Below are 27,989 nucleotides of genomic sequence, written 5' to 3'. Positions count from 1 at the left end.
CGACCCTTCCCGGCAGCCCCCGCGCGGCGCCGCCCGCCATCTTGGGGCCTGGCAGCGCGGCGCGCGCCGGCCCGCTTCCAAGATGGCCGCCGGGGCCTCACCGGGCGCTTCCGGCCGCGCCGAGGCTGCGGTCCCGGTAACGGCGGAACCGCCGCGGCCCGGCCCGGGCCCGTCCCGCCGCCGCGGCCCGTGAGGCCTCCGGGAAGCGGCACCGGCGGACATGGCGTTGCTGCTGCGGATGGGGCTTCTCCGCGGCCGCTGCTCCTTCTGGCGGCCGCCCGCCGCCGCCTGGGCCCGGCCCCGCCGCTGTGCCCTCGGTGAAGTTCGCGGCCTGCAGGTAACGGGGCTGTGGTTGGGCCTCACCGAGTACCGGGGGCACCGGGAGAGGAGGAGAACGGGAGGAGAGGGACGTTCGGGCTGCTCGGAGGGAACCTCTGATTGTGCCGTCCAAAGGTCCGTCGTGTCAGCGCTGTTGGGCCCTGACTTGGGAAACACCGTGGAAATAATGGAATTACTTGGGTGGGAAGGGACCTTAAAGCTCATCTCATTCTAATGCCCTGCCATGAGCAGGACACCTTCCACTGTCCCAGGCTGCTCCAAGCCCCCTCCAGCCTGGCCTTGGACATTTCCACGTATGGGGCAGCCACAGCTGCTCTGGGCACCCTGTGCCAGGGCCTCACCCCCCTCACAGGGAACAATTTCTTCCCAATATCCTGTCTAACCCTGCCCTCTGCCAGTAGGAAGCCATTCCCTGTGTCCTGTCCCTCCATCCCTTGTCCCAAGTTCCTCTCCAGCTCTCTTGGAGCCCCTTTAGGCACTGGAAAGGTCACAGGTCACTGTGAAGCTTCTCTTCTCCAGGCTGAACAATCCCAATTCTCCCAGCCTTTCCTCGTACAAGAGGTGCTCCTTCCCTCTCGTCAACTTTGTGGCCTCCTCTGGATTTAAGCCTTTTTTTGTGGTGCAAGTAGGAGGTGGAGGGAGAACAATGTGGGACATTGTTTCATGCCAGGTTTTTCTGGGATCGATTTAAATGTAGGCTGTTCTGTTCTAGAGAGCATCAATCCTAAGGTTGCCATCTTAAGCCATCACAAGCTGGAAAAAAGAGGAAAACCAGGAAAAGAGAGTGAGGGGTTTCAGCCTGCTCAGTGTCCCTGGTTGGTTTAGAAACTGGAGCCTGTGCAGTGGAGGGGAGACAGGGAATCACACTGGAGAAGGAGCCAGACTTGTGTGCAGTAAGACTACTAGTGTTAGTTTAGCTGTTGTGAAATTGCACTTAAATGGGAGTATCCACTGCAGGGTTCCTGCTGAGTTACCTCCGGGACAGAGCTGCATTGGCCTTGCTGCTGTGCGGGAGGGTTAAAAGTCCTTAAAATTTCCTTAAAAAAAACCCTTTTTCATTAAAAAGCTTTCTCTTAATATGGTAGGGAGTCTTTACATTCTAAGAACTGATTTCCAACATGCCTTTAGAACAAAAAACAGACACAGGGAGGAAAAAGACGAAATATGAAGTGTTTTGAGTGTGGGTTGTCTATTTTTGCTTGTGCTTTCTTTGAACTGGACTATAAACACTTCCAGAGTCACGTGGGAAGTGCACAACCAGGAGTCCCATCCAGGGCTCCCAGCTGCTGTCCTGACACTCACCCACAGTGTTTCCCTGTTAAGGAATCCAAGTCTCACAGAGGTACACAAAGCTTGAGCAGCCACAGCACTTTTCCAATTGTTGTCTTGTTTTTCTTTCTCTCCTTCCTCAGAGTCTCCTGGCACCAACACTTTCCCTACCACGTCAAGGTCTCAGTGGAGTCCTGACAAAACAGCACATAATCCGGGATCCAGTCAGACTTTGGAATCTCCTAGGTGAGTCCCAAGGAGCAGGAAGGGAAAAGGTCTGATTTCATAAGAGAATTGACCTTTCCTCACCTTTCCTCTGCATTCCTGAAAGTGCAGCAGAGCTGTTCTGTTCCTGGATGTGGGAGCTGGGTGTGTTTGCAGGGCTCCAGGTTTGTGTTTGGTGACAGGGATGAACAGTGGCACCTTCCCATGAGGAGCTCATGGGATTAAAGAGCTACTGGAGTCGCTAGACTTTGTGTTTGTAGTCTTTTTTGGCTTTTATTGGAGTATCCCCCAGCATTCCCGAGAAGCGTGATTTAATTCCATTACCTGTGTTTCCTTTGATGCTCATTTCCCATCCCAAGTGTGAGGTTGTTCCTAACTGCCCACACAAGTGTCAACGATGGCTGTGCCTTGGGAATTGTGTCCATGTTTCAGTACTAAAGAAATTTCTCCAAATTATTTCCCTTGTGCCATTAAAACAATCTCTGACCTCTGCTTGCCTGCAGGTAGCACCTCCTGGTTTGCTACTTCCAGCTCTCGGGGGAGTAGCCAGAAGAATGGAGGATTCAAGAAGAAATCTCCACAGGAGGAAGATGGTACGTGTGTGCCAAAAATTCCAGGATTTACTGAAAGCCAGGGAGGGGCACACAGGAAGGGAACACTTTGTGCTCCTGTCTCTGGGGAGTTCCCTGTACCTGTAACCTCCCCCTGTACAAGCCTGGGGCTAAGAGCAGGTTTTAAGAAGTATTTTGGTTTAGGTGATGGACTGGAAGATACAAGGCCGATCATAGAAATCCTGGAATGATTTGGGTTGGAAGGACCTTAAAACCTGTCCTGCCATGGGCAGGGACACCTTCCACTATCCCAGGTTGATCCAAGCGCCATCCAGCCTGGCCTTGGACACTGCCAGGGATCCAGGGGCAGCTACAGCTGCTCTGGGCACCCTGTGCCAGGGCCTCCCCACCCTCACAGGGAACAATTTTTCCCTAATATCTAATCACAGGATGAAAGAGCATGAAAATGCTCTCTTTCTGGGCCACTTTGCATCCTGTGCAAATCACTCTATAACTGTTTGCCTTGGCTGTGCCCCTCTACAAAGGGGGACTGTAATACTAGCTGGATTTTGGTTGGGAGGTTTTGTTGTAGAGCATTTTGACTTAATAAACTTGTATTAGCTAAACCCAATCCTTTAAGCTGGATTTGGTTTTATTATATTTCATTTACCTTCAGTGTGGATGTGCCCCTACCTCTACTGATTCACAGAACTCAGATATAAATTCCTTAAAGAGCTCTCAGCTGGGTTACTAATTTTTCTTGTGGGTTTTTTTTTAAATCAGTCTTTCTAGATACTGTTTTTTTCCATGTCTTATTCTCCTAAGCCCCAGGCATGTACAGAACTTTTTGAAAATGAGTTTTATCTCCCTAAAAACCTGTCAATCACAGAGTGGCTTGGGTTGGAAGGGACCACAAAATCATCCAGTTCCAACCCCCTGCCGTGGCTCCAGAACTTCATACTGCAAGTTGGGAGACACTTAATGTCATTACAGATTGTAATATAATTTTATAATTTGTTTTCTAAACATTTACCTGGGTATCATCAAATGACGTGAGCACTTGGCTTTTGCTTTGCTGTGCTTAATAATTGAATCCTCTTGGACTTTTTGCTTTTGAAGTCAGAGGTCAGCTGCTGTTGACAGCCTGGCTGGTGTCACTGCAGTGCCCTTAGGACCAGAGCAATGGCTTTTCCTTGATGATTTAACTGGGACGAAGTGTTCAGTGGGATGTGAGTGCAGGTATCACAGAGCCCTCGGGAAGGAAGTCAGGGTGCGGAATTTGGGCCCGTGGTGAGCGAGGCCAGGGGATGACTGAGCACAGCACCTGGAAGCGCTGTAGCTGTTCAGATCAGTAACCAGAAACACACCGTGTTCCGTGGCCTCTCTCCTCCTGTGATTAATGGACAGCCTGGCTTTGGGAGGGGAAATGCTGCCCTGTGTCTCCAGGGGAGCACTTGTCTCTGCTGTAATTATTACAAAGAACTCTTCAAACTGTCACCACAGCCCTTGCAAAGATTTTAATCAGAAAGTTCACGTTTGGGGTTAATGGCAAATCATTGCTTGGTGGAGACTCAAAAGCTGGAAGTATTCCCACAGCTGCTGCTTGCAAGTGTCACATCCAGTCCCTAGGACTAATTTCCTGAGTGTTGTGGGGTGGCTTGTGGTGCAGCGTGGATGTTGTGCTGTACAGTCAGTCATGCTTTACCTCAGCTGAGAAATAGATCGGTTTTGTCCTTAATTAAATGCAGACCAGAGGAAAGCATGGTGTTGCCTTCCAGCTTTCTAGAAATGGGGTTTTCTCCTGAAATTATTCAGCTGCAGGTTAAAGGTCCCAGAAAGATCTAATTCCTGGAAATGGGAGAAGTTGTATCGGGATGTCTGATGGGCAGCTTTCCCCTGGGTGATGTTTTTGTGATCGCACCCCTGGTTGTGTGTGCTTAGAGCAGGTTATGGGCCTCCACTTGGTCTGAAGTGTAATACAGGAGAGTGCTCTAGCAGGAGTTGACTCTGACACCTCCAAGGAACTTGCACAGCCATAGATGGACTTTTCCTGTTGGGATTCAGTTTCCTGAAGTAATTTCTTTTCTCTGTAGAATCTTTTTATTTAGAACCTGCTCAGCTTTTCAGGATGTTGTGCAGACTAAGTCTTCTATCATGTATTTTAATTTTCTGTAATAAGACTGTAGTGGATGTCATCCTGCAGCCTTGGGATGAATTCCTGAGTCCTAACAAAGCTGGATGCAGCAGATAACACTTGGTGAGGGGATGGCAGCAGAGAACAAAGCGGATGGGCTGGACATGGAGCCTGAGCTTGTCACAGCCCTCTGAAATGATGACTTCTCTACCGAGCTGCATTGTTTCTATTTAGGAACAAGCCTTTCCTGTTCAGCGTGGAGCAGAGCTGGGAAGCAGTGAAAAATGAGGCTGTGCCTTTGAAGGACAGAGGACTTTTTTTAGCAGCTGCCTGGGTCATATGTTTGTCCCTGGGTTTTGTTGCAGCATGCGTAGGGCCTAATTGGTGACTGGTGATAAATGCTGGTGTCAGGACATTTGTTATGAATTTGCAAATAAATCAAATCTGGGCTGCTGCACTGGTGCATTAGAGCCCAGTGGCACAGAATGAATTTATTTCTAGGTGTAGAAGGGTATTTATGTGTGCCATGGTGCTGTTGCTGTTAAATTGTGTATCAAGAGCAAGTGCTAAATTATATATTGGGAACACTCACATGTGACTGGAAAGAGGAGGAGATATTTGTTGTCATTTGAACAACTCAAACACTGGCCAGCGGCTGACATTGAACTGTGCTGTGACAGTCCTTTACAGCCCACAGAATCATAAATTTGCCTGTGCAGTGCAAAAAAAAAAAAAGTGTTGTGAGACTGGAAAAATATTTGGTGGCAAATAGTTGAAGTAAAACATCCCTTTTCCACGTGTCATTGCTTCAGTGTGGCTCTAGTACAATAAAAGTGTGGGAAAGCACATCTGACATAGGAATCCCTCTTGGATACAGATCCTTAATGTAGGCAAGTTATCAAACCCTCTGAAACATGAGGTGAGTTGTATGGGAGAAAATCCGGGGAATTTGGTTAAGGCAGATGGATTTGCAGTGTATTTGTGTGCTGTGCTATCTCCCATTCTCTGCAAATGCAGGTATTTACTGAGGTAGTGGAAGCATTGCTGGAGTCATGGTGCAGGTGGCAGGAGATCAGAGCTCGCCTGGAAACAATAATGTGCTGTGGGATTTACCAGGGACACTGGATTTACTCCTAATATTTTCCGTTGTGGAACCATGTTGTATAAAGTGGGTTATAGTCATTCTGCAGTTTGATTTTTAGCAATAAGGATCCTGTGGCTTTATTTGACCTCTGTCCATAAGGGGCCAGGCAAGAGAGTGTCTCATTTTATCCTAGAATGATATTTGGTGGGATTTTAGTGGGTTTGGTGCACTAGGACCGTGGGAAGCCCAGTCCTTTAGGAGAAACCAAACATGCAGCACAAAACCCCCTCACAAGTACCATTGTGTTAATATTTGTCATTTAATTATGCCTTCTTTGGGTCAGAAAGCTCCACAATTACGCACTAATCCTTCTTCCTCTGATATCTTTCCTCTAAAGAGGAGGAGAAACGCAGGAGAAGGGAAAATCAGATGCACCTGGAACGTTTGCGGGCACTGCTGGTGCTCACCTTCATCGTGCTGATGCTTCGCTTCATGATCAGCGAGAACAGGGAAGGGACCAACATCTCCTGGAACTACTTTGTGAATGAGATGCTGGCCAAGGGGGAGGTGCAGAGGATCGAAGTGGTGCCTGAGAGTGACATCGTGGAGATTTATCTGCACCCAGGAGGAACTCCACATGGACAAGTTGTGAGTGACTCCCTACAGCTGTGTGAGTGAATGAGCTTAGATAATACTGCAGAAGGTGGCTGAATTAATGAATGTATGTGGTCAGTAAAACTCCAGCTGGTCAATTTGCTTTTCTTTAATTCTTTTCTTTCTTGTGTTTGAAGTTCAGGAGGCCTCAAGCAACTTGAAAATTAAGACTTCCTGTTTGAATTGTAAAAATAATTAATAATGGCCTCGAAAAAAATTCTTTTGTATGTCTAAAAAGCTGGAGAAACTCAATTTTCTTCTACCAGCTCAGTCTGATATGGGAAAAAGTGTACAGGAGATTGTAAACTCTTATGACTGGGTTTTGGTTCAAAAGTTTTCTCCTGTTTGGATTTTAGTCATGAGTGTTCTGTCAAACTCCATCAGCCTTTTTTCCTGAGACCAGAGGGCTCCTAAATTCACTCGGTGCCCTGGTGTCAGTCATCTGCTCCTGAATTCATTGATGCAGGATCAAAGGGTGTAGCATGAGGCTAATTTTTACCTGACCTGTCCATGCTGTGCACCTCTGCTCCTTGCAGATATTGATGTATAATAAATAACATTTCCATGCTGCTGTGGCTTGCCTGTCCCCAGAACGTGACCCTGCTGTACACCATGCGCGTGGCAAACATCGACAAATTCGAAGAGAAGCTCAGAGCTGTGGAGGATGAGCTGAATATTGATGAGAAAGAGAGAATCCCCATTTCCTACAAACACCCTGGCTTTTATGGAAAGTATGATATAAATTGTCCTTACTGTTGCTCTTGTATTGGTGACAGCATCCTTTGCTTGGAGAGAAAAATGACTTTCAGCTAAACATTACCTAAATACAGAATGAAAAAGTGGGCTTGGATTTGGAGCATTGAATGACTATTTCTGAAAGATAAGGTGCTTTAGATGTACACTGATGTTTGAAAAGTGAGGGTCCTGAGAATTCTGGAATTGCAACATGCAACAGGCCAAAATGTTTCAGGTCAGGGTCACCGAGTTCTTGCCCAGCTGAGCACTTTTTGTCCTCATAATCAACTATTCAAGTGCAGGGTGTGATAGAAATCTTGGCAACAAGTGATGTTACAGCCTGGTGTGCAGAGAAGGCTGGGAGTGCAGTAAGCCTTCCTTCCCTGTTAAAATGCTTAGATTTTCCCTCTGGAGATGGCCAGTGTGTGCAATTCCTCCTCACAGACACCTTGCCAAAATGTGAAGTTTCTGTATGAATGGATACCTGGGCTGGATTTTGTCCTCTCATCAACATTTGGACATTTTTAATATATAGTTGAATATGTGAAGATAGGCTTTTCAAACTAATCATGCAGTATGAGACCTTCAGTTCAAATTCAGAACTTGCCAATTTTTTCAGACTTAGGTGTAACAGGAGGACAGACAATCAGGCCCCAACACAAACTGTTTCCCCTGCTCCTCAAAAGAGGTTTTAAACAATTTAAGAGCTGTGATGGGGTGTTAAGTCTCTCAGAAGACCTGATGCATGTCTGGAGGATTGGGTCTCAGTCTGGAGCCTGTGAGGTGCAGAGCCTTTGTGACTTGGGCTCAGCCCACTCTGCGCTGTGGGCGCTCGGGGTGTTTCAGAATTAATCCTGTTTGCAGAGCAGACAACTGAAGGTGACTTTCAGGTTTCAGTGTTGCCTTTGCATCTCTCACTGAGCAGAAAAAAATGCAGCTGGGTATAGAGCTCCTGCTGGTCCCTTGCTTCAGTAAATCATCCCTCTCTGAGAGGTGGAACACACATTCCTGGTGTGAAGATAAGCATGAAGGTGGGGCGAGGCTGAATGGTTCCTCAGGCATGTGGAGCAGAACAGGGGCCCACCAATCTCAGTCTGTCATCTGTCATAGGATCAATGTTCCTGCTCTTGGGAGCATCCTTTGTTTAGAACTCACAGGGTTTTTGTTCTCAGCATGTTTGTCCTGTAACTGTGTTGGACCTGGAGTGTCATCTCAGCTCCCCACTCCCTTCTAATGCAATGGGTGTTCCAAAGGATCCAGAAAACTGACAGTGTTGGTGCTGGAGCACTTTTTTCTGGCATAAAGGGCTCCTGAGAGATTTAACTACAGAGGATCAGGGGGGTTGGAATCCCTATTGTTACTAGACACTGTCCTGTGCAATGAGGTCCCTTTGGATGTACTGCCAGCCCCAGTGGATTCTGCTCCGGGTGTGATCTAAATGCCTGGAGGTCCTGCTTGTTTTAGAAGCAGAAATGCCTCTGAAGTGGATGGTGAGGTTGAATTTCTTCCACAGCTGTAGGCAATGTTTGCCAGTGCCCTCTGCTTAACTTCTTAGGTTATGTAATGGCTGGGGTTTGGGGTTTTATGTATCTGTATAAAAACCAGTGAAAGTTCCATTCTCTTAATCACGTCTGCTCATTTGTACTGTAGCCTAAATGTCCTTTAAAAGTAGCCAGTAGTAGTAGTTGGGTAATATTGACCAGGTTGTGGCTGAATGCTTCAGTTTGTACCTGTCTTTGTCCTTTCAGTGATGTCCTTTCCCTGATAGTGACACTGGTGGCCGTGTCCATGCTGTGGAGCATATTCCGCCTCTTCAGGGTGGCAAGCAGGGCCGGAGGCTTCAACGCCTTTGTGAGTAGCCTGGGTTTTCAGCATGTTTTGCAGCCTGTCGGGAGTCCTGGCTTCTGCTGGGTTATCTCCTCCCCTTTTCCCAGCAAAGTCAGTGCAGGATGAGGATGAACTGGTGCCAAGGACTCTCCCATCTTGCCACATCTTGCATCCTGTGCTGATCATCTCCCTGGCTGGTACCTTAACTGGCCTTAGCTGAGGTCCCTTCCCTTCCCAATGGCAGGAAGGGCTGAGCTCAGGGAATTTCAGTCCAGTTTGCTGTTTTCAAAGCTTGCTAATGAGCTGCAGCTGCAGATGGTGTTTTTCACTGGGCCCTGCCAACATGCCTCCCATACAGCCAGAAGTAGGAATTGCTGCTTTCTGCAAAATGAGTTCTCAATTTATAAAATATGTTCAGATTCTGGAGTTCATTATGTGTTGGCCTGTTCTGCTCCTGCCGCATGCCTCTCTTGCAACACCAGGCAAACCTCCTCCTCCTCCCCTCTCCCACCCTGGCCTGGATCAGCTGATGAAACTGTAGGAATCAGCCTGGGGTGCTCTGTCCCTGACCGCAGGGATTGGGGCTGAAAACACAGTGAATTCAGTCCCTTGTTGGATTTCCCACTCAGTCTCCTCCACAGTTCTCTTTTGGCTTTGAGACTCTCTTTGAACAAAAGGATGCAGCTGCTCAGAGAAAAAGAATATTTTAAAGAAATGTTGAGTAATGAGGCCTTGAGGACTAGATTGTGTCCTTGCCTAAGTGGGGACAGTCAGGCCCTCAGTTTAACTCTTCCTTTGGATGTTTCTGAGGCCTCAGAAGCCATAAACTTTCTTCTGAAAGAAAAAACCTCCTGAGTAGCTGTTTTGGGTAGAGCACACTGAGCAGTTATGAGTGGGATGTTTAACTGAATTCTTGTTTTGACTCTCATTGTGGCTTCACATGCATCAGGAGACGGAAACGTGGTGGCTGTTCAATTTGAGAACTTGTAGTTTTGGCCTGGGGTGTTTCCAGCAGAAACCAGCAGCAGCATCAGGCACTGGTGCAAAGTGTCTGTGCTTTCACAAGTATTGGCAATTATTTGCCACTGACAGTTACTTGCCATCAATGCATATTCCTCAGAACTGTGCCTGTCCCATGTGTATTGAGGATCAGAGCATTTAGCAATCAGGGAGGAGATCCCAAATCAGGTTTTGGACATCTGCATGTTTTTAATAATCATCCCTGCCTGGTCTGTACAGAGTTTGAAATGGATTGTGTTGGGACTATTACTGCAAGTTTATTCTGTCTCTTCCCAATATGTGGATAAATAAAGTTTGAGTCAGCTATCCATCTGGGAACTTTCTCCAGAGCAAAAATCCATGAAACACCAGTGCTTTGGTGAGGACTTCAGTGGTGTTTGGTGGGGACAGCTGGGCTGTTTCCCAAAATATAGCAAAGAGCCTTTCCAGACTGTTGCCTTGTCCAAAGTTGTTTGGTCTTTGTGCTGCCTTCCACAGAACCAGCTGAAGATGGCTCGTTTCACCATTGTGGATGGGAAATCTGGAAAAGGGATTAGCTTCAAGGATGTAGCAGGAATGCATGAGGCAAAAATGGAAGTCAAGGAATTTGTGGACTATTTAAAGGTATGTAAAAGTAGGACAAAATAAATGTTTGCTCCGTGTCTTCTGGGATAGAGGGGTGACCTGGGAAGGAGGTGGTGCTCTGCTCTTCATCCTTTGTGGTTCTGGGCAGCCTCTGTTGAAACAAGCTCTGTATGCCCATTTCCACAATGGGAATGCAGATGGAGCTGCTCCCGTTGGCAGCTCAGAGCTGCCCAGGCTGAAAACATTCTCGGGAAGCTCTGGGAGGCCCCACTGTGGTGCAGGTGCTTGGTGTGAGCTGTGGCTCTGACCAGGCTGTGCTGTCCTTGCAGAATCCCGATCGCTACCTCCAGCTCGGGGCCAAAGTGCCCAAGGGTGCCTTGTTGCTGGGCCCGCCAGGCTGTGGGAAGACTTTGCTGGCCAAGGCCGTGGCTACAGAGGCCCAGGTGCCGTTTTTGGCCATGGCAGGCTCTGAGTTCGTGGAGGTGATTGGAGGTGAGGTGCTCCGAGGAACGGGGGGAGCTCTCTTGGTCTGTTGTGGAGGTGAAGGGGGCTGGCTGGGCTTCCTGCAAAGGACAGGGCTTGGCATGGGCAGGACGAGTTGGATACTTAGACTGAAGATATAAACGGTTTTCAGTGATGCAGTTCCTTAATTATGTAGCATCTGAAGTGCATTTCTGGTTGCTGCTTTCTGACAGTGTGCAGCTGCGGTTCTTCACCTGCAAGCATCCTCCCTGGCTTCCCTGTACCTATTATTAAAGCCCTTGACTGAGGCTTCCTTCCTTGTATGGAAATGCAGATGGGGAAAGTAGGGCCTCTCTGTGCCTTGGGATTTCCATCCTTCTCCTTTTCTTCCTTCCTCACAGATCTCTTGAGACCCGACAAGGGTCAGTATGCAGGAAAATGTTGAATATATCTGCTTTGAGCTGTGGGAGGAACAGGAGGCCATGTTGGGAGCTGGGAGCAAAGCTCCTCTTGCAGCAGCTGTAGGAGTCTCTGCAGGTTTAGGAGCCCAGTTAAAGCCAGCTCCAGGACAGACTGAGCCTAAGGACTAATCACAAGTTCTGGGGCTGTTTCTTTGTGCCAAGAGTGTTGAGAGAGGGACTGCCATATTCAGAGGGTTTGTCTGGTGTCAGGTGTCTCATTGAGGGCAGTAATGCTGCTCTCCAGCTTTGCTAACAGTTTTAGCTGCCAGGTTTGCTGTTTTTTCCCATTCCCCGCAGGTCTGGGAGCCGCTCGTGTCCGGAGCCTGTTCCGGGAAGCGCAGGCTCGCGCTCCCTGCATCGTCTACATCGATGAGATCGATGCCGTGGGCAAGAAGCGCTCCACCAACGTGTCTGGCTTTGCCAATGCTGAGGAGGAGCAGACCTTAAACCAGCTGCTGGTGGAAATGGATGGTCAGTGTTTCTCCCTGCACTTATCTCCTCAGAGGTCCAGCTGTTGGCCTGTTCATCTTTGTCCCGTTTGAGCTTGCCTGGTCTCTGCAGTGTTCTCTTGCTCAAGTCTGAACCAGTCTGAACCCACGTACCCCATCACTAGTCCCTAAATCTAGTAAATTTTAACCCCCTGGAGTTTCAGTCCAGCTGGCCATTACACTTTGTTGGATACTTGCTGTATCCAGTCTGAGACAGGTAGTGTCAGGGTTTAGAGTTCAGCTGTCCCAAAGGGACATAAATGATGTAGTACATCAGTTCTCCTGTCCATTGCCTTATGTTTGTGTTGTCTGCCTGACCACAGGATCTCTGAGATGAGGGAGATAAGCTTTGCAAACAAGTCCTGGTTTGATGCCACACTTGTGTTTGGTTTCTGGCTGTTCTGCACCTGGAATTGGCCCTGTGCTCAGACACTTTCACACAAAGAATGATCCTTTGGCAGTCCTCAGTCCTGTCTCTGTCCAAGCCTGCAGCACTGACCCAACTTGCAGTACTTCTGTTGCTAAATCTTACTATTGCAGAGCAGGATCAGGAATAACCAACTACCTGCCCATCAGGGAGCATTTGTTTCATTTTTCCCTTCACTGTGACTCGTAGCTTGACTGTCATCTTGTCTCATCACACTCTTCATATGAGAAATTAGAAGCCATGGTGTACCAAAAGCATCCCCAGGCCTGGGTTCCAGCTGCTGGCTCTGTACTGTTTGCAGTGAAGTAGATGATGTTGCCAGCAAAGGCCAGTGGTAACACAGCCCAGCAGTCCTGGCTTGGGTGGGTCCTTTTCTCCCTTGACAGTTGTAGGGTGAGCTGGCCTCTGAATTAAATGGAAGCCTGCGTGTCTGCTCAGGAATATGGAGGCAGTACATTCCACACCTCTATCCTAAAAATGAAAATGTCTGATTTCCATCAGTCTGTAAAAATTAGGTGTGGTTTCCAGAGTGTTTTCCTGGTGAGTCTCAATGCAGAAATGAGGGTTCGGCTCAACTGGAAAGTGAGTTTAGAAGGTAAATATTATCCTCAGTGTGTACTTTATAGTCCCTTGTTTGCAGTGTGCTGCCTGGTTTATTTTTAAATCTATATTATCTCATTCTTTATTCATGTCTCGCACAGATCATGTACAGAGTCCCTCATTTTGCTCACTGCTTTATCAAACACACGCTAAAAAAAACAGTCCAAGGAGTTGACAGTGTCAAACAGGAGACAGCTGGCAAGGATGTCAGCCTGGTGCTGGGAACATGGGATCAGCAGGGATCCTGGCACGTGTCACTGGAGTGTTACCTAACAGAGTGTGTCGCCTAAAACGACACTGATGTGCCACGTGCGTCACAACAAAACAGTTCTCAGGTTGATGGTGAATAAGCTGTTTAGGAGGGGAACAGTTCTGCCCCGGGAGTGGTGGGTGTTTGTAAGGAAGCCTTGAGATGGAAGGTTGAGCATAAATTGAATGTTGAAAGCAAGACAACACCACAGACCCAAGGTGGGTATTAATTGGAGAAAAAAAAATCATGCACAAAAGCAGATCAGTGAGTCATCAGTGATTGTTGGATTTCTGTGATTGAATGAGATTCCTTGGAGGGAAGGGAGAGGGAGAAAAGGAGATCAGAGCTGTGCAGGCTGCAGGGGGTTGAGGACAGCATGAGCTGCATGGGGTGAGTGCATGCTGGGGTTCGGTCACACTGGTGTGAACATTTTGGAGTAATCGGAGGGCTCTTCCCTCAGCAGCCTTGGGTTCCTTCCCTCAGCAGCCTCGGATTCCTTCCCTCTGACAACTTCTGAGTTCGGGAAGCACCGGGATGTGGTGGGAGAAGGGGAGGCGCTGGCGGGAGCCTCTCTACAAAAGCTGTTTGTGAGAGCAGAGTGAGTGACGCACAAACCCCGGCTCTGTCGGAGCAGGTGCCTGCTTTGAATAGTGAATCTTCCCTCTCAAACCGCAGACAAGCGGAAGAGGAATGTGACCCAAATCTCTCCTCTGTTCTGGATGCTTTGAGAGGAGCTTTGGCAGTCCTGGGCTGAGCTGGGGTTTGTGAATGGAAATGCAGGACAGCTTTTGGGCAGAGCTCTTCACCTGGAGTCCTCAGACAAGTCCCAAGCTGTGCCATGTGCAGCCCCGAGGCTTCCTTCAGGAAGGGACCCCATTTCAGTGCCACTGCTCCCAGATGTCCAAAGGCTTTTGGACAAATGGCTGAAGGGTGACACAGTGTAACCCTGCAGGTGAGATGCCCACCAAGTGTGTTGCTCAGTGGGGAGCAGGGCACTTGCAGCTCAAGTGGACCCTTTTTCCCTTTCCTTTCTGGAGTGGTTCATTTGTGACCCTCTTTTCTTCAGGCTGCATTTTCAGAGCTGTCTCTCATTTGTTGATGTGATGAGGTGTTGTTTTTGTAGCCTGTTCCTTTGGCTGACCTTTGCCTGTGACATGCCAGGTGGTGTTGCATTAAGCAAGTGGGGCAGAAGCCGATGTGAGGAGGATGCTCTTAGTGCTTCTGGTTTTTTATTTGTTCTAATAGTCAGACCTATTTTAAGAGAGTCTTCCCAGCTGCAAGGCAGATAATGCAGTGTGCCATCTAATCCTGCCATTCCTGGAGTGCCTGCCAGTCTCTGCTTGTTTATCCCTCTCCAGAGTGCAGTGTGATACACGCCTGAAGGGTGCTCGGCTTCATCCTCTCCGGCAGCTTATTTAGGCAGGAGCCTGCAGAGAGGGAGCACCAGGTCTGCTGCAGCACAGGCTGGCACAGCCAGTCCCCTGCCTCACCTGGAACTTTGATCTGTGCTGAGCTCTCGCATGCTGACACATTTGGCAGCTCTTCTGCTGGAGCTGAGAGCTGAAACTGGCCCAGCTTACATGCACAGAGCCGCCTCTCCACAGCGTGGGACTTGGCACTGGGAAGCACATGGGACTGTGGTGTCCTTTCCCTGGGAAGGCTGCTGTGTGCCAGGGCTGGGGAATGTGCTGGAAGCAGGTGACTCATGCCCAGGGGCCTGCAGGCACCTGGAGGAATGCAATAAATAACAGTGTGGGGCAGTGATTCAACAGGAGCTCTGGCTCCCCACCCAGGCAGCACAAAGTCTGCCCCTCTTTGCCCTCCTGCAGCTGCCAGTGCCCTGCCTTCCCTTCCCTAGGAAATCCTGCCTGTCTGTGATGCCTCCATTGAGGCTGCTCTCAGGCAGCCTATAAATCCTGATGCTCTCTTCATCTTTAAGACCTGGAGACAGAACCTGCTCTGACTGGCTTGGCCAAATTCTGTGCTGATAATCAGTGCAAAGCTCTTGGGTTGTGTTGTGTGTCTGTTGTGGGTTCTGCAGGGCTGGTCTGTGCAGGGCCCTGCACAGTGCCTGTAAGTGGTGAGTGAGGAGGCAAAGACCAACTCACCAACTCGTGCTGTAACATGGCCCTTGTTGGGTGGCAAAGCTGTCCTCGCTCTGCACTAACCTGAGCAGGCCAGAGGAAAGCCTGTACCACCCCTGGTGGCCTGTCTGTGACTGAAGGCTGAAAGTAAATGAAAACTGAAAGGGCTTTCCGTGGAAATTTGTGGAAAAGGCTGTTTCAGCTAGGAGATGCTGCTTGTACAACCTGGAGCTAAAGGATCAGGAATTGACTTATCCTGGGGGTGAGGAGGCATCTGTGAACTCATCAAAACAGAGATTCTGTTCTGGGTTCCAGTTGGAGCAATTTCCAAGAGTGGCAATAGGAAGGAGAAAAGGAAGTCTTAAGCCAAGGCTTATTAAGTAAAGGAAAAGGGGATTTCAGAGTATCCATAATAACAGGGACTGGCCTGGGTGACCTGGGAGGTTCCTTCCTGACTTTGCTCCGAGCTGCAGGGAATACTCAGCCTCAGCAGCCCCAAAGGATTCTGTGAACACCCTCTGGCTTTGTGTAAAGCTGTGTACTCCATCCCCTGCCTCCGCCCACTGCAGTGCAGTCTGAGGTGTGGAAAACCTCCTCCTCTGGTTTTCCTTGTTTTTGGCAGGAATGGGGACCACGGATCACGTCATAGTGCTGGCTTCCACCAACCGCGCCGATGTCCTGGACAACGCTCTGATGAGACCTGGGAGGCTGGACAGGCACATCTTTATTGATCTCCCAACACTCCAGGTATGTTCCACCAGCTGCCTTGTCCTTCCTGTGACTGAGGTGTCCCAGTCCCTGCTGGTCTCACTGGCCTGGCAAGGCTGAGCTTGGAGGAGATGGAGATGCTGAGCCTCTATTTGCCTTCGTTCTTGTTTCTGTGCTCTGAATCAAGGATTTGTGGTGCTAATGCAGCAGCCTATTCCTCTGAAGTGACAGCTCACTGGTCTGGAGGTCTCTGCTCTGGTAGAGCCTTGGCAGTGAATTCTTTTGTGAGGTTCCCTTTGCCATGCAGATGCAGAGCTATGTTTGTCTTCTCTTCAAGAAATTGGGAAGCACCTAATTGGCAATTGGCTGGTGTGAGAGCTTAAATTGTCATGTGCCTTGAGCACTATTTGTTCTGTAGGTTTATTGCCCTCCCTATCCTTGTAAGGCTCCTCATTTTCCTTTAGGCAGACTGTTAAGTGACTTTCTCCTTCTGAATGCTTTTTAAATCCATTTACAAGAGTCTTCCATGTCCGCTGTGTTGACATTTGTAGCAGAGTTCTGGGAATAGGCTCAGCTGCAGTGAGGATCTATGTGCTCTGCCAGCACAGGCTCTTCCTCTCCCATCTGTGCTTCACTGTCCTCCGCAGAGTTTTCAGTGAAAATACCTTAAATGCCTGATAGAATCTGGCCCCGGAAGCATGAACTGTGCAGCTGCCCTGAAGGAGGAAGGGGAAAAACCCTGGCAACTGAGCCCATTGTTTGAGTCAGGATCTCCTGGACCAGCTGAATGAGTCACTGGTGGCTGCTAGCCAGCGGCATCTCACCCCTACCCCCGGCTGGGAAATGGGCGCAGGCTGAGGAGCTGCTGGTTGGGCTTTGCAGTTCGTGGTTTGTGCAGGAGCAGGTCGAGGCAGTCAGAGCTCCTTCCTGCGAGAGCTTTTATGGTGAGGGAAAAGTTAAGACAGATCAGAGTGAGAGTGAGGAGGGGAGAGTGGCCCTGAGAGAGAAAGCGGTGACTCAGGGAGAGCCTCGAGCATCTGTTGGGAATTTGAGAGCTGGGTGTTTATCAGGACTGCTGGAGCACTGGAACGCTGCAAGGAGAGCCCTGCCCTCTGCTGGCACTGTCGTCGTCCCCTCTGCCGGCAGTGCCACCGCCCTGCTCCCTGCCATGGACAGCAGGGCCGCGTTGTGACCCCTGCCTGGGCTCAGGTGCTGGGTGTTCTTTACAGGAGAGAAAAGAGATCTTTGAGCAGCACCTGAAGGGCCTCAAGCTGATCCAGGACGGCAGTTTCTACTCGCAGCACCTGGCAGAGCTGACCCCGGGATTCAGTGGTATGATGTGTCCTTGGGCTGCTCCTGCTCCATTCAGGCTGGAGCTCCTGGGTGCTGGGGGTCTAACAGGGAGTTTTGGTCAAAAAGGGCTTTTTTTCTCCATTTCTTTGGGGAACAGAAAAAAAATGTGGGAACTTGACCAGCTCCCTGCTGAGCTCTGATGAGCAGTTATTCACAACTATTTTCAATCTTCAAAATTTTGTTGGACTAGCAGGATGGGGAGGTAGGGGAAACACACTTTTATAATGCCCAGGTGCCTAATTCCTAAGAGAAGGAGGAACCAGTCATGCTCCTCTCAAAGTTGTTGAGGATGAGGTGCTGCACTTTTGAGGAGAGATTGTTAAATTGATTTATGTTACCAGGAAAGTGATGGAAGGAATGAGTAGGAATTATTTTGCTGGTCAGAGTAGAAATTGGACAGCTCTGCCTGGCTCCTGCATCAAGCCTGCTTCCAGGGTGGATCCCTGGGAGCTTGAAACAGTACTGAGCAAGGGGCTCCAGAGTTCCTGTTTATGTGGAGTTCCTGGAATATCCTTTCTGGGTTTCCCCTCTCCCAGGCCCCAGCACGCTGCCTCTCCGTGACTTCTCTCAGCAGCCCCCCGCCACCATCACCCACCCACACAAACTGGGAACAGATGTTCCTTCTCTTCTCTCCGAGGCTGAGCAGAGCAGCAGCCTGTGCCAGCCCACTGCCCGCACCATCCCTGTCCCTGGGAGCCCGCCCTGGCCTCAGCCGGCTCCTGGATTGCTGAGCTCTGTGTGGTATCAGCATTCCCTGCCAAAGCAGTTGTATTTTTCAAATCCAACATCAACACCATGGGCTGGGGTTGCTCTCTGTTCCCAAGGAACAAAAAGCACAGGCTGTTTGACTTCCTTAGGTCCTTCCAGATTTGTTTGTGCCCGTTCCTCTGAATTCTCTGTCCCATTCAGACCCAGTGTAACTCTTGTGAACTTGTGTCTGCAGGAGCTGATATAGCAAATATCTGCAATGAAGCTGCTCTTCATGCTGCCAGGGAAGGGCACAAATCCATCGATACCTCCAACTTCGAGTACGCTGTGGAAAGAGTCATTGCAGGTGAGAGATGCAGGCATTTCATGGAATTAAGGAGTGGTTCAGGTTGGGAGGGACCTTAAAGCTCCTCCAGTCCCACCCCTCTGCCATGGGCAGGGACACCTCCTGCTGTCCCAGGCTCCTCCAAGCCCCAATGTCCAACCTGGCCTTGGACACTGCCAGGGATCCAGGGGCAGCCACAGCTTCCCTGGGCACCCTGTGCCAGGACAGCAGCATTTCTTGATGTTGCCTCAGGGCTCTGTTCTGCTCAGGTGAGGGGGTTACCTTCCAGAAAGAGAGATGGGTCCAGACTGTGCTGTGGTCTGAAGGTCTTCAATGACAGTCACAGAAAGTTCTCTGAAAAAGACCCCAAATGGCTTCCTCTTCTTGAGTCTGCAGGAGTCTGAACCCATAGCTCAGGGAAAATGGCCAGTGGCAAAATCATAAAGAGTAGAATTCGAATCTGTGTAGCATTTTCAGTTTAGAAAGTTGGGGGGGTTGTGGATTGTTGTTTTGTTGTTTTTTTTTTAAATAAGAAGAGTGACAATATTTCTGAATTTTTCTTGCTGCTCTGGACACCTGCTACATAAACATCAATAGCAAATAGTCTCTGCATCCTCCTCACCAGCAAGAAATTAGAGATTTTTCTTTCTGCTCTCCAAGCCCAGGCTTTGATGAATTGGCAGAATAAACTGCAAGACAGTAGAGCACTGTTCTCCCTCTGAGAACATCCTGTGGCCTTTCCCTGCTGCTTGTGCCATTGCCAGGAGAGGAACCTCTGGAGATTTCCCTGTAGCAGTGTATTGTAGGGAGGGCAAAAGAGTTCCCAGAACTCTTGACTTCACCTGAGGGATTTGAATCTGGTGGGTTTCAGGCTGAACTGCCCTGGAGCCAAGCTATGGATTTCGTAATCAGACAGTGAACTGCTTCCAGGCTCCATTCCCAGGGGGAGCCCGGGCACACAGACTGGCATTCTGTGCCTTTTTAGTGGAACGTGTGCAACAGGATGTTTGTACTGGGTCAGTTACTTCCTGATCCTGGAATTAAGTCCTGAGTGCTTTATCAGAAAATGCTTAGAGAATTCCTCATTTAAAAGAAGATGTTTGAGGAAATTCCTCACAGCGTCACCTGCTGCAGAAAAACAAAACCTTTTGAGTGCTTTGGGTACAAACACGAGCTCCCAAGAGTGGACAGTGAGACAGCTGTAGTTGTAACACAAAAATTTTCATCAGCCGCAGCAAAGATCACGGAACCCTGGAATGGTTTGGGTGGGAAGGGACTTCAAAGTCTACATTCCAATCCCTGCCATGGGCAGGGACAGCTTCCACTAGCCCAGACTGCTCCAAGCCCTGTCCAACCTGGCCTTGGACACTTCCAGGGATGGGGCAGCCACAGCTTCTCTGGGCACCCTGTGCCAGGGCCTCACCACCCTCACAGGGAACAGGGTTTTTTTCCTAATATTCCAACTAAACCTCCTCTTTTTCAGTTTGAAGCCATTCTCCCTTGTCCTGGCACCACATGCTCTTGTAAAAATGTGCTTTACTTTCCCATCTGCAGGAGCAAAAGCAGCAGACTTGTAGGGACTCACTTGCCTTTTCTTTCTGAGTTCCAGCCTTGCCTTAGTTCCCCAGACTGGGAAAATAAAGCAAAAAGCAAGGAAGGCCAGGGGGCTGGCAGCAGAAGGGATCTCTGGGATCCATGTGGTGGGGCATTGCAGGACGTGGGCTTGGCACTTAAAGCTGCCTGGCCTCACTCAGGCTCTGGGGTGTGTAGGAGGCCACGGAGTCTTTTTGTTGGTTAATCAGATTCTCTCATATTAGCAGGACTGGCTATTTTTTGTAGACAGATTCTAAAAGACCCCAAACAACCCCTCAGGCCCCTGTATTAAATGTACCCTTTCCATGTCATAGAAATGCTTCTGGGTTTCACAATCCAGAGGGCATTTCAGTTCCTATAAAAGCTTTTCTTGAAAGAAAGAAGATACTACTGTGCTTTCCATTAGGAGCTTCTGGTTTTAATAAGAGTGGGTGGAATCAAAAGGGAGCTCTGCAAGTCCAGAGGCCCTGTCAGCCTTAAAGCTTTGTGTTGCTGTAAGGGAGGAGCAAGAACTTCTCTCTGTGGTAGTTCCTATTGTGTTTTTAGTTTGGGAACAGAAAGCAGTCAGTCAGGTCTCCTGGGAGCAAGGGAAGAAACCTGCTGTGCACACAGAGGCTTTTAGGGCTTGGCTTTAGAAGATGGAGCCTATTTTCTTGGTGGGATCTGTGTAAGACCAGCAGAGATGCACCAGAGTTGTTTCCTGGGTAGTTTGTGTCATAAATGTGATAACTACAGGCTTTCAGGCAACTTTCCTGCCTAGAGATTGTGTAGGAAAAGAAATAATCTTGGTAGGCACACTGTGTGCTATTGTGGAGAGCACAGTCCCTCCCTCAGTGGGCTGACAGAGGAATGCTTCCAGAATTCTTTGTGTGTGTGTATGTGTGTGTATATATGTATATACATATATATTTATAGAGAATAGGTACATCTTTCTGTGGAAATAGCCATACAGGGCCATGCTCACACACTGCTGAGGGCAGGGTAAGGGACTGACTGATGATAATCAAGGCAGTTGCAATTAATCTGCTGTTCCATCGTGCCTGGCGGGGCACAGCAGTTTCCTGGGTCCCTGAGCAGTAATTTTACAAGATCTGCCGCACTAATTTTGTTTTCCTTGTTCAATAAAACCCTTGACTTTGTTTAAAAATTCATGTTAATAGAATGTTGTTTTCCAAGACATGAAGCAAGCTTGGTGCAATATTGCTTCTGACTGGCTGCTCTGGGCTCTGTCTGGGGACTCTGGCCTGCAAATCCTGGGACCTTTTTGCATCCAACATTCCGAGCTGTAACAAATGCCTGGCACACTGTGTGTTCTGTACTTACTTTCCTATGTGCTAGAAGTTTTACTTCCATTCACCTTTTTTTTTTTTTTTTTTAAATCCTTTTTGGACTTGCTCTGCCGAGTTGGAAAATAGATGCTTTCAAAAATCACCTTCCTCAAGGAAGGGTTAAGTGTGAGTTATGGCTTCATTTGCTGGTTCTCAGGACCCTGGGAGTAAGCTCATACGGAGCATGCCATGTGTAATCAGAGACATTTTCAGGCTCTGGAGAAGGATTTCTGTATCTACTCTCGGACTTCAGCTGATTTGAACATTCTTAATGCACAATTTTCTCAGCTGGGACCTTGTACATATAATTCAGCATCTCTCTTGTTCTGCCTAAGGGACTGAAAACAGCAAAATCAGTGTGAGACTCTAGCTAGTCTCATTTTGGGTTTTGTTGTTTGGGGGGTTTTTGTGTTGTTTTCAGATTTTTTTTCCACAAAAAAAAAAAAAAGAGTAAGCTGCCTTGTTACAGATCCAACGCTGGGAGCAAGGTTCTTGAGCTGTGATCAAATCAAATGTCAAATTATTTGTCTAATGATTAAGTCTCTTGTAAGGAGAAGGGGGAAAGCTTCTGCCAGGGTTTTCAAGCAATTCCAGGCATGGATTGCTTTCTACCTCAGGGCCAGGGAGCACCTTTTCCAAACATTTTAGTTAAAGGACTTTTGCTGCCTCCCCCTCTCCAGAATGCCACACAAACAGTTCAGCTACAGGCTGTGCACTGGGCTGGACCAGGTTATGCCCCACTGGTTCCACCTGTTGGTAACTTATCAAACCCTGGTCTGTGTTGCCACAGGCACTGCCAAGAGAAGTAAGATCTTGTCACCAGAAGAGAGGAAGGTGGTGGCGTTCCATGAATCCGGGCACGCGCTGGTTGGTTGGCTGCTGGAGCACACCGAGGCCGTCATGAAGGTACCTCCACTGCCAGGGAAGGGAGTCCCGAGGGCTTCCCTGTGTCCAAGATTGCTTTGTGGTGCTTGTGTGCAGTTCTGCTCAGCTCTGTGAGCCTGGGGCTGTGCTACTGCAGCAAAGTAAATGGCAAATCCAGAATCACAGAATCATTTTCCTTGGAAAGGACCTTTGAGGTCATCAAGTCCAACTACTAACTTAGCACTGCCAAGCCCACCACTAAACTAGGAGAGGTTCAGGCTGGATATTAGGAATAAGTTCTTCTCTGAAGGGTTGGTTAAACACTGGAACAGGTTCTCCAGGGAAGTGGTGGAGTCACCATCCCTGGAAATGTTCAAAAACAAGCGGACGTGGCACTTCACAGTATGGTTCAGTGGACTGGTGGGATTTGGTTGAAGGTTGGACTTGATGGTCTTGGAGAACATTTCCAGCCTTAATGATTCTGTGATTATATAAACCATGTCCCTAATTCATGCTGTAGAGAAATCCATTATTAGGCTCCATTGATGATAGTGCTGGTGCAAAGCTGATTAACCAGCTATAGGAGAAGCCTTGCAATTAAAAATTAGAAGCAACTGAGTCTCCTGGTGCTGCTGCTCAGTCATGCACTTCCAGGCTGCTCCATGTGTGCACACATCCAAATGTGATCCCTTTCCCAGCACGTAGCAGCCAGCGAAGCCATTGCAGGAATTGCTCTGATACTGATGGAGAGATGTGTTTTCCAGACTGGGAGGTTGTCTGCCCGAAGCCCTTCTCTGCAGGGAAAGGCCTCTCTGGCACCCGGGGATGTGATCCGTGCACATCTCCTCCAAAAGCCGGGACACTGGGGGGAGGTGGGGAGTGAAATGACAAGGGCGACAGCTCCTTGGCCCGTTACCAGTGGCACATTCACTCTGAATGACCCATTGTGTAAGCAGAACTGGTGTTAATTACTCTCATTTAATGGGTGGGGAAAATGGCTGTTATTTTTCTGAAGGCTTCTGTGTTTCTGCAGGTAGTCTTAGGGATTCTGGAACAGAATCAGTGAACTCTGTGCGGCCTATACACTCCAAAGTAACTCCTAAATTTCAGGATTTCTGTGACTTGCTGTTAAGGATAATCTCCTGAACAGGAAGTGTGCTTGTGTGTGAAGGCAGAGCCTTCAGTGCAGGAATTGGGACAGGCTGCTGTCCATAGCCATGTCTCTGTAGGCCAATCTGTCCATGGCTATGGGCAAACTTCACTGGGAAGGCAGAGGCCTCTTCCTGCCCTCCCTGTGCTGCTGTAGGGAGAGCCGTGCTGTTCTCTGAGCTGAGGGAGCTGCCCTGTGTTGCAGGTGTCCATAGCTCCTCGGACAAACGCGGCGCTGGGATTCGCGCAGATCCTGCCCCGGGAGCAGTACCTGTTCACCAAGGAGCAGCTGCTGGAGAGGATGTGCATGGCCCTGGGGGGGAGAGTGGCTGAGGCCATCACCTTTAACAGAGTCACCACAGGTGAGGAGCCAGAGCCTGGCATGGGCAGGTGGAGGTCCAAGGGGGTCTGAGCAAGGGACAGAGGTTTCCTGTGCTGGCAAGAAGAAATGTCACGTGGTGTGTTTTGACACTGGTGAGCATGGAGGTCTCTGGGTGGTTGTCACTGTGTTGTCTCAGACTTGTCCCAAAGCCTAAGGCCACAGGTGGAGTTACTGATGAGGCTCTTGAGAAGACCTAGAGCTTTCTTTGCTGTTTCCAACTAGTTCAATCCAAATAGGATCACAGAATGGTTTGGGTTGGAAGGGTCCTTAAAGCCCATCTCGTTCCACCCCTTGCCATGGATAGGGACACCTTCCACTAGACCAGGTTGCTCAGTGGGCAGTGGCAGGTCAGGACTCAGGTGAGCTGGCCACAGTAGGGTCACTCCCTGTCGCTCCTGGGACATGCAGGAAGGTCCGTCGGTGGGTGGAGTGTTCACCCCCACGGGCTCCAGTGGGTCCTCTGCTCTCTCCACTGGTAGGACATGTGTTTGTGCAGGACGTGCTTTTCGTGCACTTAGCTGAGAGCTGGCCAGCAGTGTGTGTGTCTTTCCTGCCCAGGAGCACAGGATGACCTGAAGAAGGTGACCAAGATCGCCTACTCCATGGTGAAGCAGTACGGGATGGTGCCCAGCATCGGGCAGATCTCCTTCCCAGACCTGGAGAGTGCCCCTGGCATCGGCCGGCGCCCCTTCAGCCAGGGCCTGCAGCAGATGATGGACCACGTAAGGTCACCCTGGGCTAAGGGCTTCTTTTTGTTCTTTGCTTTCTGCAGTTCAGTGAAAAATGGCAAGCGGTTTACACCCAAACAATTTGCATTTTGCTGTTGGCCAGTGAGTGAGCACTTACCTGTTCCGTGCCTCTGGCAGGGCTGTGCAGTGAGGCAGCAGGAACAGGCAGAATCCCACCTGGCTGTGAGTTCAGCCCAGTAGCCTGTGCTGTGCAGGGCTGAGATGGCAAGAAATCTGTGTTTTATGGTCACAGCTGCACAGTGTAAATGTCTGCACTTCCTAGATCAGATCTAACCAAAATGATGGTCAGACTTGACTGCAAATCAGCCTGTATTGACAGGAAATTTGGCTTCATTGCTGAAAAAACACATTGTTTTAGTTCAAAAGTCAAAAAGCTGGAAACAAAAAAGCTCTGTTTCAGAAGCACCACGGCTGTGCTTCCCTGGGATTTGTGCTGAGCTGCACCTTTAGCTCCTGGACAGCCTTAATCTGCATTTCCCATCGAGCTGTGCTAGGGCAAGACTTCACTGCCCCTTATCACCAGCACTCCTTGGGCCTTTTTCCAACCAGTTTATCCATAGTTTCTGTTGATGGGAACCACATTCTGCCTGGCTCAGTTTGCAGATTCCATCCCTCAGTGCTCTCCTTGTTTAGCCACACGTTGTGTTTGTTGCCACCTACGCCCCAACTCCCTCTTCTTGTTTCTTCAAGGAAGCCAAAAGCCTGGTGGCTCAGGCTTACAGGCGCACAGAAAAGCTCTTGCTGGAGAACCGGGACAAGCTGCAAACAGTGAGTTGAATTGTGTGGGGGTTTGTTGGTTGGTTTGGGTTAGTTTGGGTGTTTTTAACTGGTGGTTTTTGCCTTGCTGCTTTCTGTGCTCTGTAGCTCAGCTGTTGCAGTGTTGTCTCTCTCCTAGAAAGTCTTGTAGTGGGAGTGTTGGGAACGAGTGACTGTTTACTGTGTATCCCCCGGATTCAGAGCAGGCACGGGAGGAATGTGTGTGCCTTTCCCAGCAGTGAGTAGTCTGCCTCCTCACACCAGCTGGTGTTTGCAGGGTAGAGGAGGAGGAGTGCTCTGTGGAAATGATCAAAGCTGGAATTTGTGTCCTTCACCTGCACTTCTCTGCTTGCCTCTTGGCAGCAGAGTTTCCTGGAGAGCTGACAGTGGCTGTTTTTGGGAAGCCAAGCCAGGAATCAGGTGGACAGTGTCTGGCTTTGGTGTAGGAATAGGGGGCCTGTCACCTTGGCTGATTGGGGCTGGTTCCCGCTTTCTGGTGACTCCAGGCAGCTTTCACCTCCTTGATAACTGATACACCAAGGAATCTTTGTTGCAGAGATAGAGCTTTGCCTCCTCCCCTCTGTGTCATGACAGTCCCGATCCAGCCGCACACCCTGGCACATCCCCACCTGTGCCAGGAGCTCTGTGCCCAGTGCTGAGCCAAGCTTGGGTCACAGCACCCTCTATATCTCCTTGACTTCCCTTCAGAATTCCAGTCCGTGACTTCCAAAATGACCAGGAGTCAACTTAATGTTGCCTATTTTGCAAATGAAGCAATTCTTTTCCTTAATTCTTCTTTTTAAACAATCAAGAACAGCAACAACAACCCCTTCAGCTACGCAGTGTCAGGCCTCCAGTACGTGGTCAGGAGAGAGCTGGGGCACGCCGCTGTCCCCATGACAGTGCCCTGGCAGCTCTGGAGTGGGGATCCTCAGGGATGTCTCTGCAGGCTCCTCTGTCCTGCTGCTGCCATGTAACAGCAGCCAGATGTTTGCTAGAGGCTCAGCACAGAAAAACTTTAAAGCGCAGCCAAAGTATCTCCAGAGTAAGTGTTTCAGCTGCCAGGCCAGCGTGTCACATCTCGTCAGCAGGATCGAGCAGTTCCACGCTGGACAGCCACCTGCTGCTCCAGAGGGGTGGTGCTGCTGCCAGAGGGGCCAGAGAATTCCACTCTTCTGGGGAGGAACTTGTGCTGACCTCCAGCCCCTGCCTGCAGGAACAGGCAGCTCTTTGTTAGCACTGTGTGTGCACGGAAAGCTCGGGGTCTGCCAGAGGTCTCCATGCTGCTGCTTCAGCTCTTGGGCAGGGCCACAGGTGCAGTGACAGTGGCAGGAGGGACACTTCTCTCATTGTTCCTGGAGCTCTCATTCCAAATCATTCCCAAGAGCTTGCTTTGTTGCAGTCACGTCGTGTGTTCCTGGCCAAACATGCTCTTGGGAACGGTGCTGGAGCCTGGAGAACTTGGTCCTGGCTGCAGTAGCTTCAGGGTCACCCCATCTGTGGTGGGACAGCTGGGGTCTGCTCCTGGGGGCTGCAGATGCTGAGGCCTGAGTTGAGCTGACAGTTCAGACCAGCTCAGAGAAGCAGTTCTCTGCTCTGCCTGGGGGCTCCATCCCTCATTTTGCCTTCTTCCTCCTTTCCAGCTGTCCAATGCCCTCCTGGAGAAAGAAGTGATCAATTATGATGACATTGAAGCACTGATCGGGCCCCCACCACACGGGCCCAAGAAGATGATTGCTCCTCAGAGCTGGCTGCAGGCAGAGAGGGACAAGCAGGACACCAGGGAGGAGGAAACACCACCTCAGCCACCAAATCACGATGAAGAGGAGGAACCACGCCTGAGACCAGTGTGAACCCACTCCCATGTGGAATGAGACAGCTCTGGAGGCTTCTTTCAGACACAAACCCTTTGCCTTCTCAGCTCCAGAATCAAAGATGCTGAGCAGGGAATTGCTGTGCTGCTGCTACCCCAAAATTAAGGGATGGCCAAGTTGGCTCTTTGAGCTTTATCCTGCAGGAAGGAGAACTCCTCAGGATTTCAGAACTGATTTCCCAGCAGGGTAGTGGTGATTAGGAGTTGGGTAAGTCAGATCTGCTGTGGAGGTTTCTTGTACACAGGAGCAGGGAAAGTGTTCCAATGGGTGGAAGATCCCATGTAAGCCACTTCTGGCTGTGCTCTGTGCCATGGGAGCAGGGCAGGGCTGTGCCCTCAGCATGGGGACACCGCCGTGGGGCTGAGCTGAGCTGCTGCAGCTCTTGTGTAACCTTTGAAAATAACACACAAACAGCCCTGGCTGGAATAAACTGCCCACAACATGCTGCTGTGTGTGTAGAGTGTGTCAGGCTCCAGCGGTGTTTTGGCACACATGAAGCTCATTAGAGCTGTGGAGTGGTCAGGACAAGGGCCTTCTTCTCCCTGGTCAATAATTTATGCCCAGTTTTTTACAGCAAGTGTTTCCCAATCAGAGGTTGAGGCAAAACTCTGCAGAGCTCAGCAGTGGGACATGGGAAACCAATTGTGCAGAGGGTGACTCTGAGTCCATGTGGGAAGACTGTTCTGAACTGCTGGTTCAGAGCTGGAGAGGTGCTCCTGGAAATGCAGCAAAAGCAGGTGTGCTTGTGGGGAATCCTCAGGAGAAGCTGCTTGCTTCATCCTCGTGGCTCTTGCAAAATGGGCCCTGCTGACAGGGTTGTCTGGTGTTCATCAGAAAAAGCATTAAAGTGGTTGTTGCTGCCTGGAGTGCCCTGGCTGGGTGCATCTTTTAGGAAAGATTATTGTCTGGAGTTACTCCACCAGGGCTGTCTGTGACCTGAAAGACCCCAGCACAAGCGGGGGCTCTGACAGCTCCCAGCCCTCGGGCCTTTGTCACAGTCGCAGGCTCCTGTCCCGGATCAGGCTG

General features: G+C 49.6%; 1 protein-coding gene across 1 annotated transcript; it reads left to right on the top strand.

The window, feature by feature from the left end:
• The first annotated feature begins 72 nt into the window (after nucleotides 1–72).
• SPG7 (SPG7 matrix AAA peptidase subunit, paraplegin) lies at nucleotides 73–27,408 on the top strand. Its single transcript, XM_069027303.1, has 17 exons — nucleotides 73–337; nucleotides 1,752–1,854; nucleotides 2,337–2,426; nucleotides 6,000–6,250; nucleotides 6,848–6,987; nucleotides 8,740–8,842; nucleotides 10,316–10,441; nucleotides 10,732–10,894; nucleotides 11,623–11,796; nucleotides 15,797–15,921; nucleotides 17,112–17,214; nucleotides 18,179–18,289; nucleotides 21,980–22,095; nucleotides 23,408–23,564; nucleotides 24,143–24,306; nucleotides 25,024–25,101; nucleotides 26,733–27,408. Exons 1-17 carry the CDS (start codon nucleotides 221–223, stop codon nucleotides 26,940–26,942), a joined length of 2,331 nt encoding a protein of 776 aa, XP_068883404.1. The 5' UTR covers nucleotides 73–220; the 3' UTR covers nucleotides 26,943–27,408.
• Nucleotides 27,409–27,989: the final 581 nt, after the last annotated feature.

Source organism: Aphelocoma coerulescens, chromosome 11 (genome assembly GCF_041296385.1).
Source record: "Aphelocoma coerulescens isolate FSJ_1873_10779 chromosome 11, UR_Acoe_1.0, whole genome shotgun sequence".
NCBI lineage: Eukaryota > Metazoa > Chordata > Aves > Passeriformes > Corvidae > Aphelocoma > Aphelocoma coerulescens.
Note: the sequence above shows the minus strand (reverse complement) of the source record. Positions and strands in the feature narration are given on the sequence as shown.

Coding starts and splice junctions, on each gene's coding strand:
- SPG7 (XM_069027303.1), top strand. CDS start 221: ATGGCGTTGCTGCTGCGGATGGGGCTTCTCCGCGGCCGCTGCTCCTTC. Junction 2,427..5,999: donor ATCTCCACAGGAGGAAGATG/GTACGTGTGTGC, acceptor TTTCCTCTAAAG/AGGAGGAGAAACGCAGGAGA. Junction 23,565..24,142: donor CTTTAACAGAGTCACCACAG/GTGAGGAGCCAG, acceptor TTTCCTGCCCAG/GAGCACAGGATGACCTGAAG.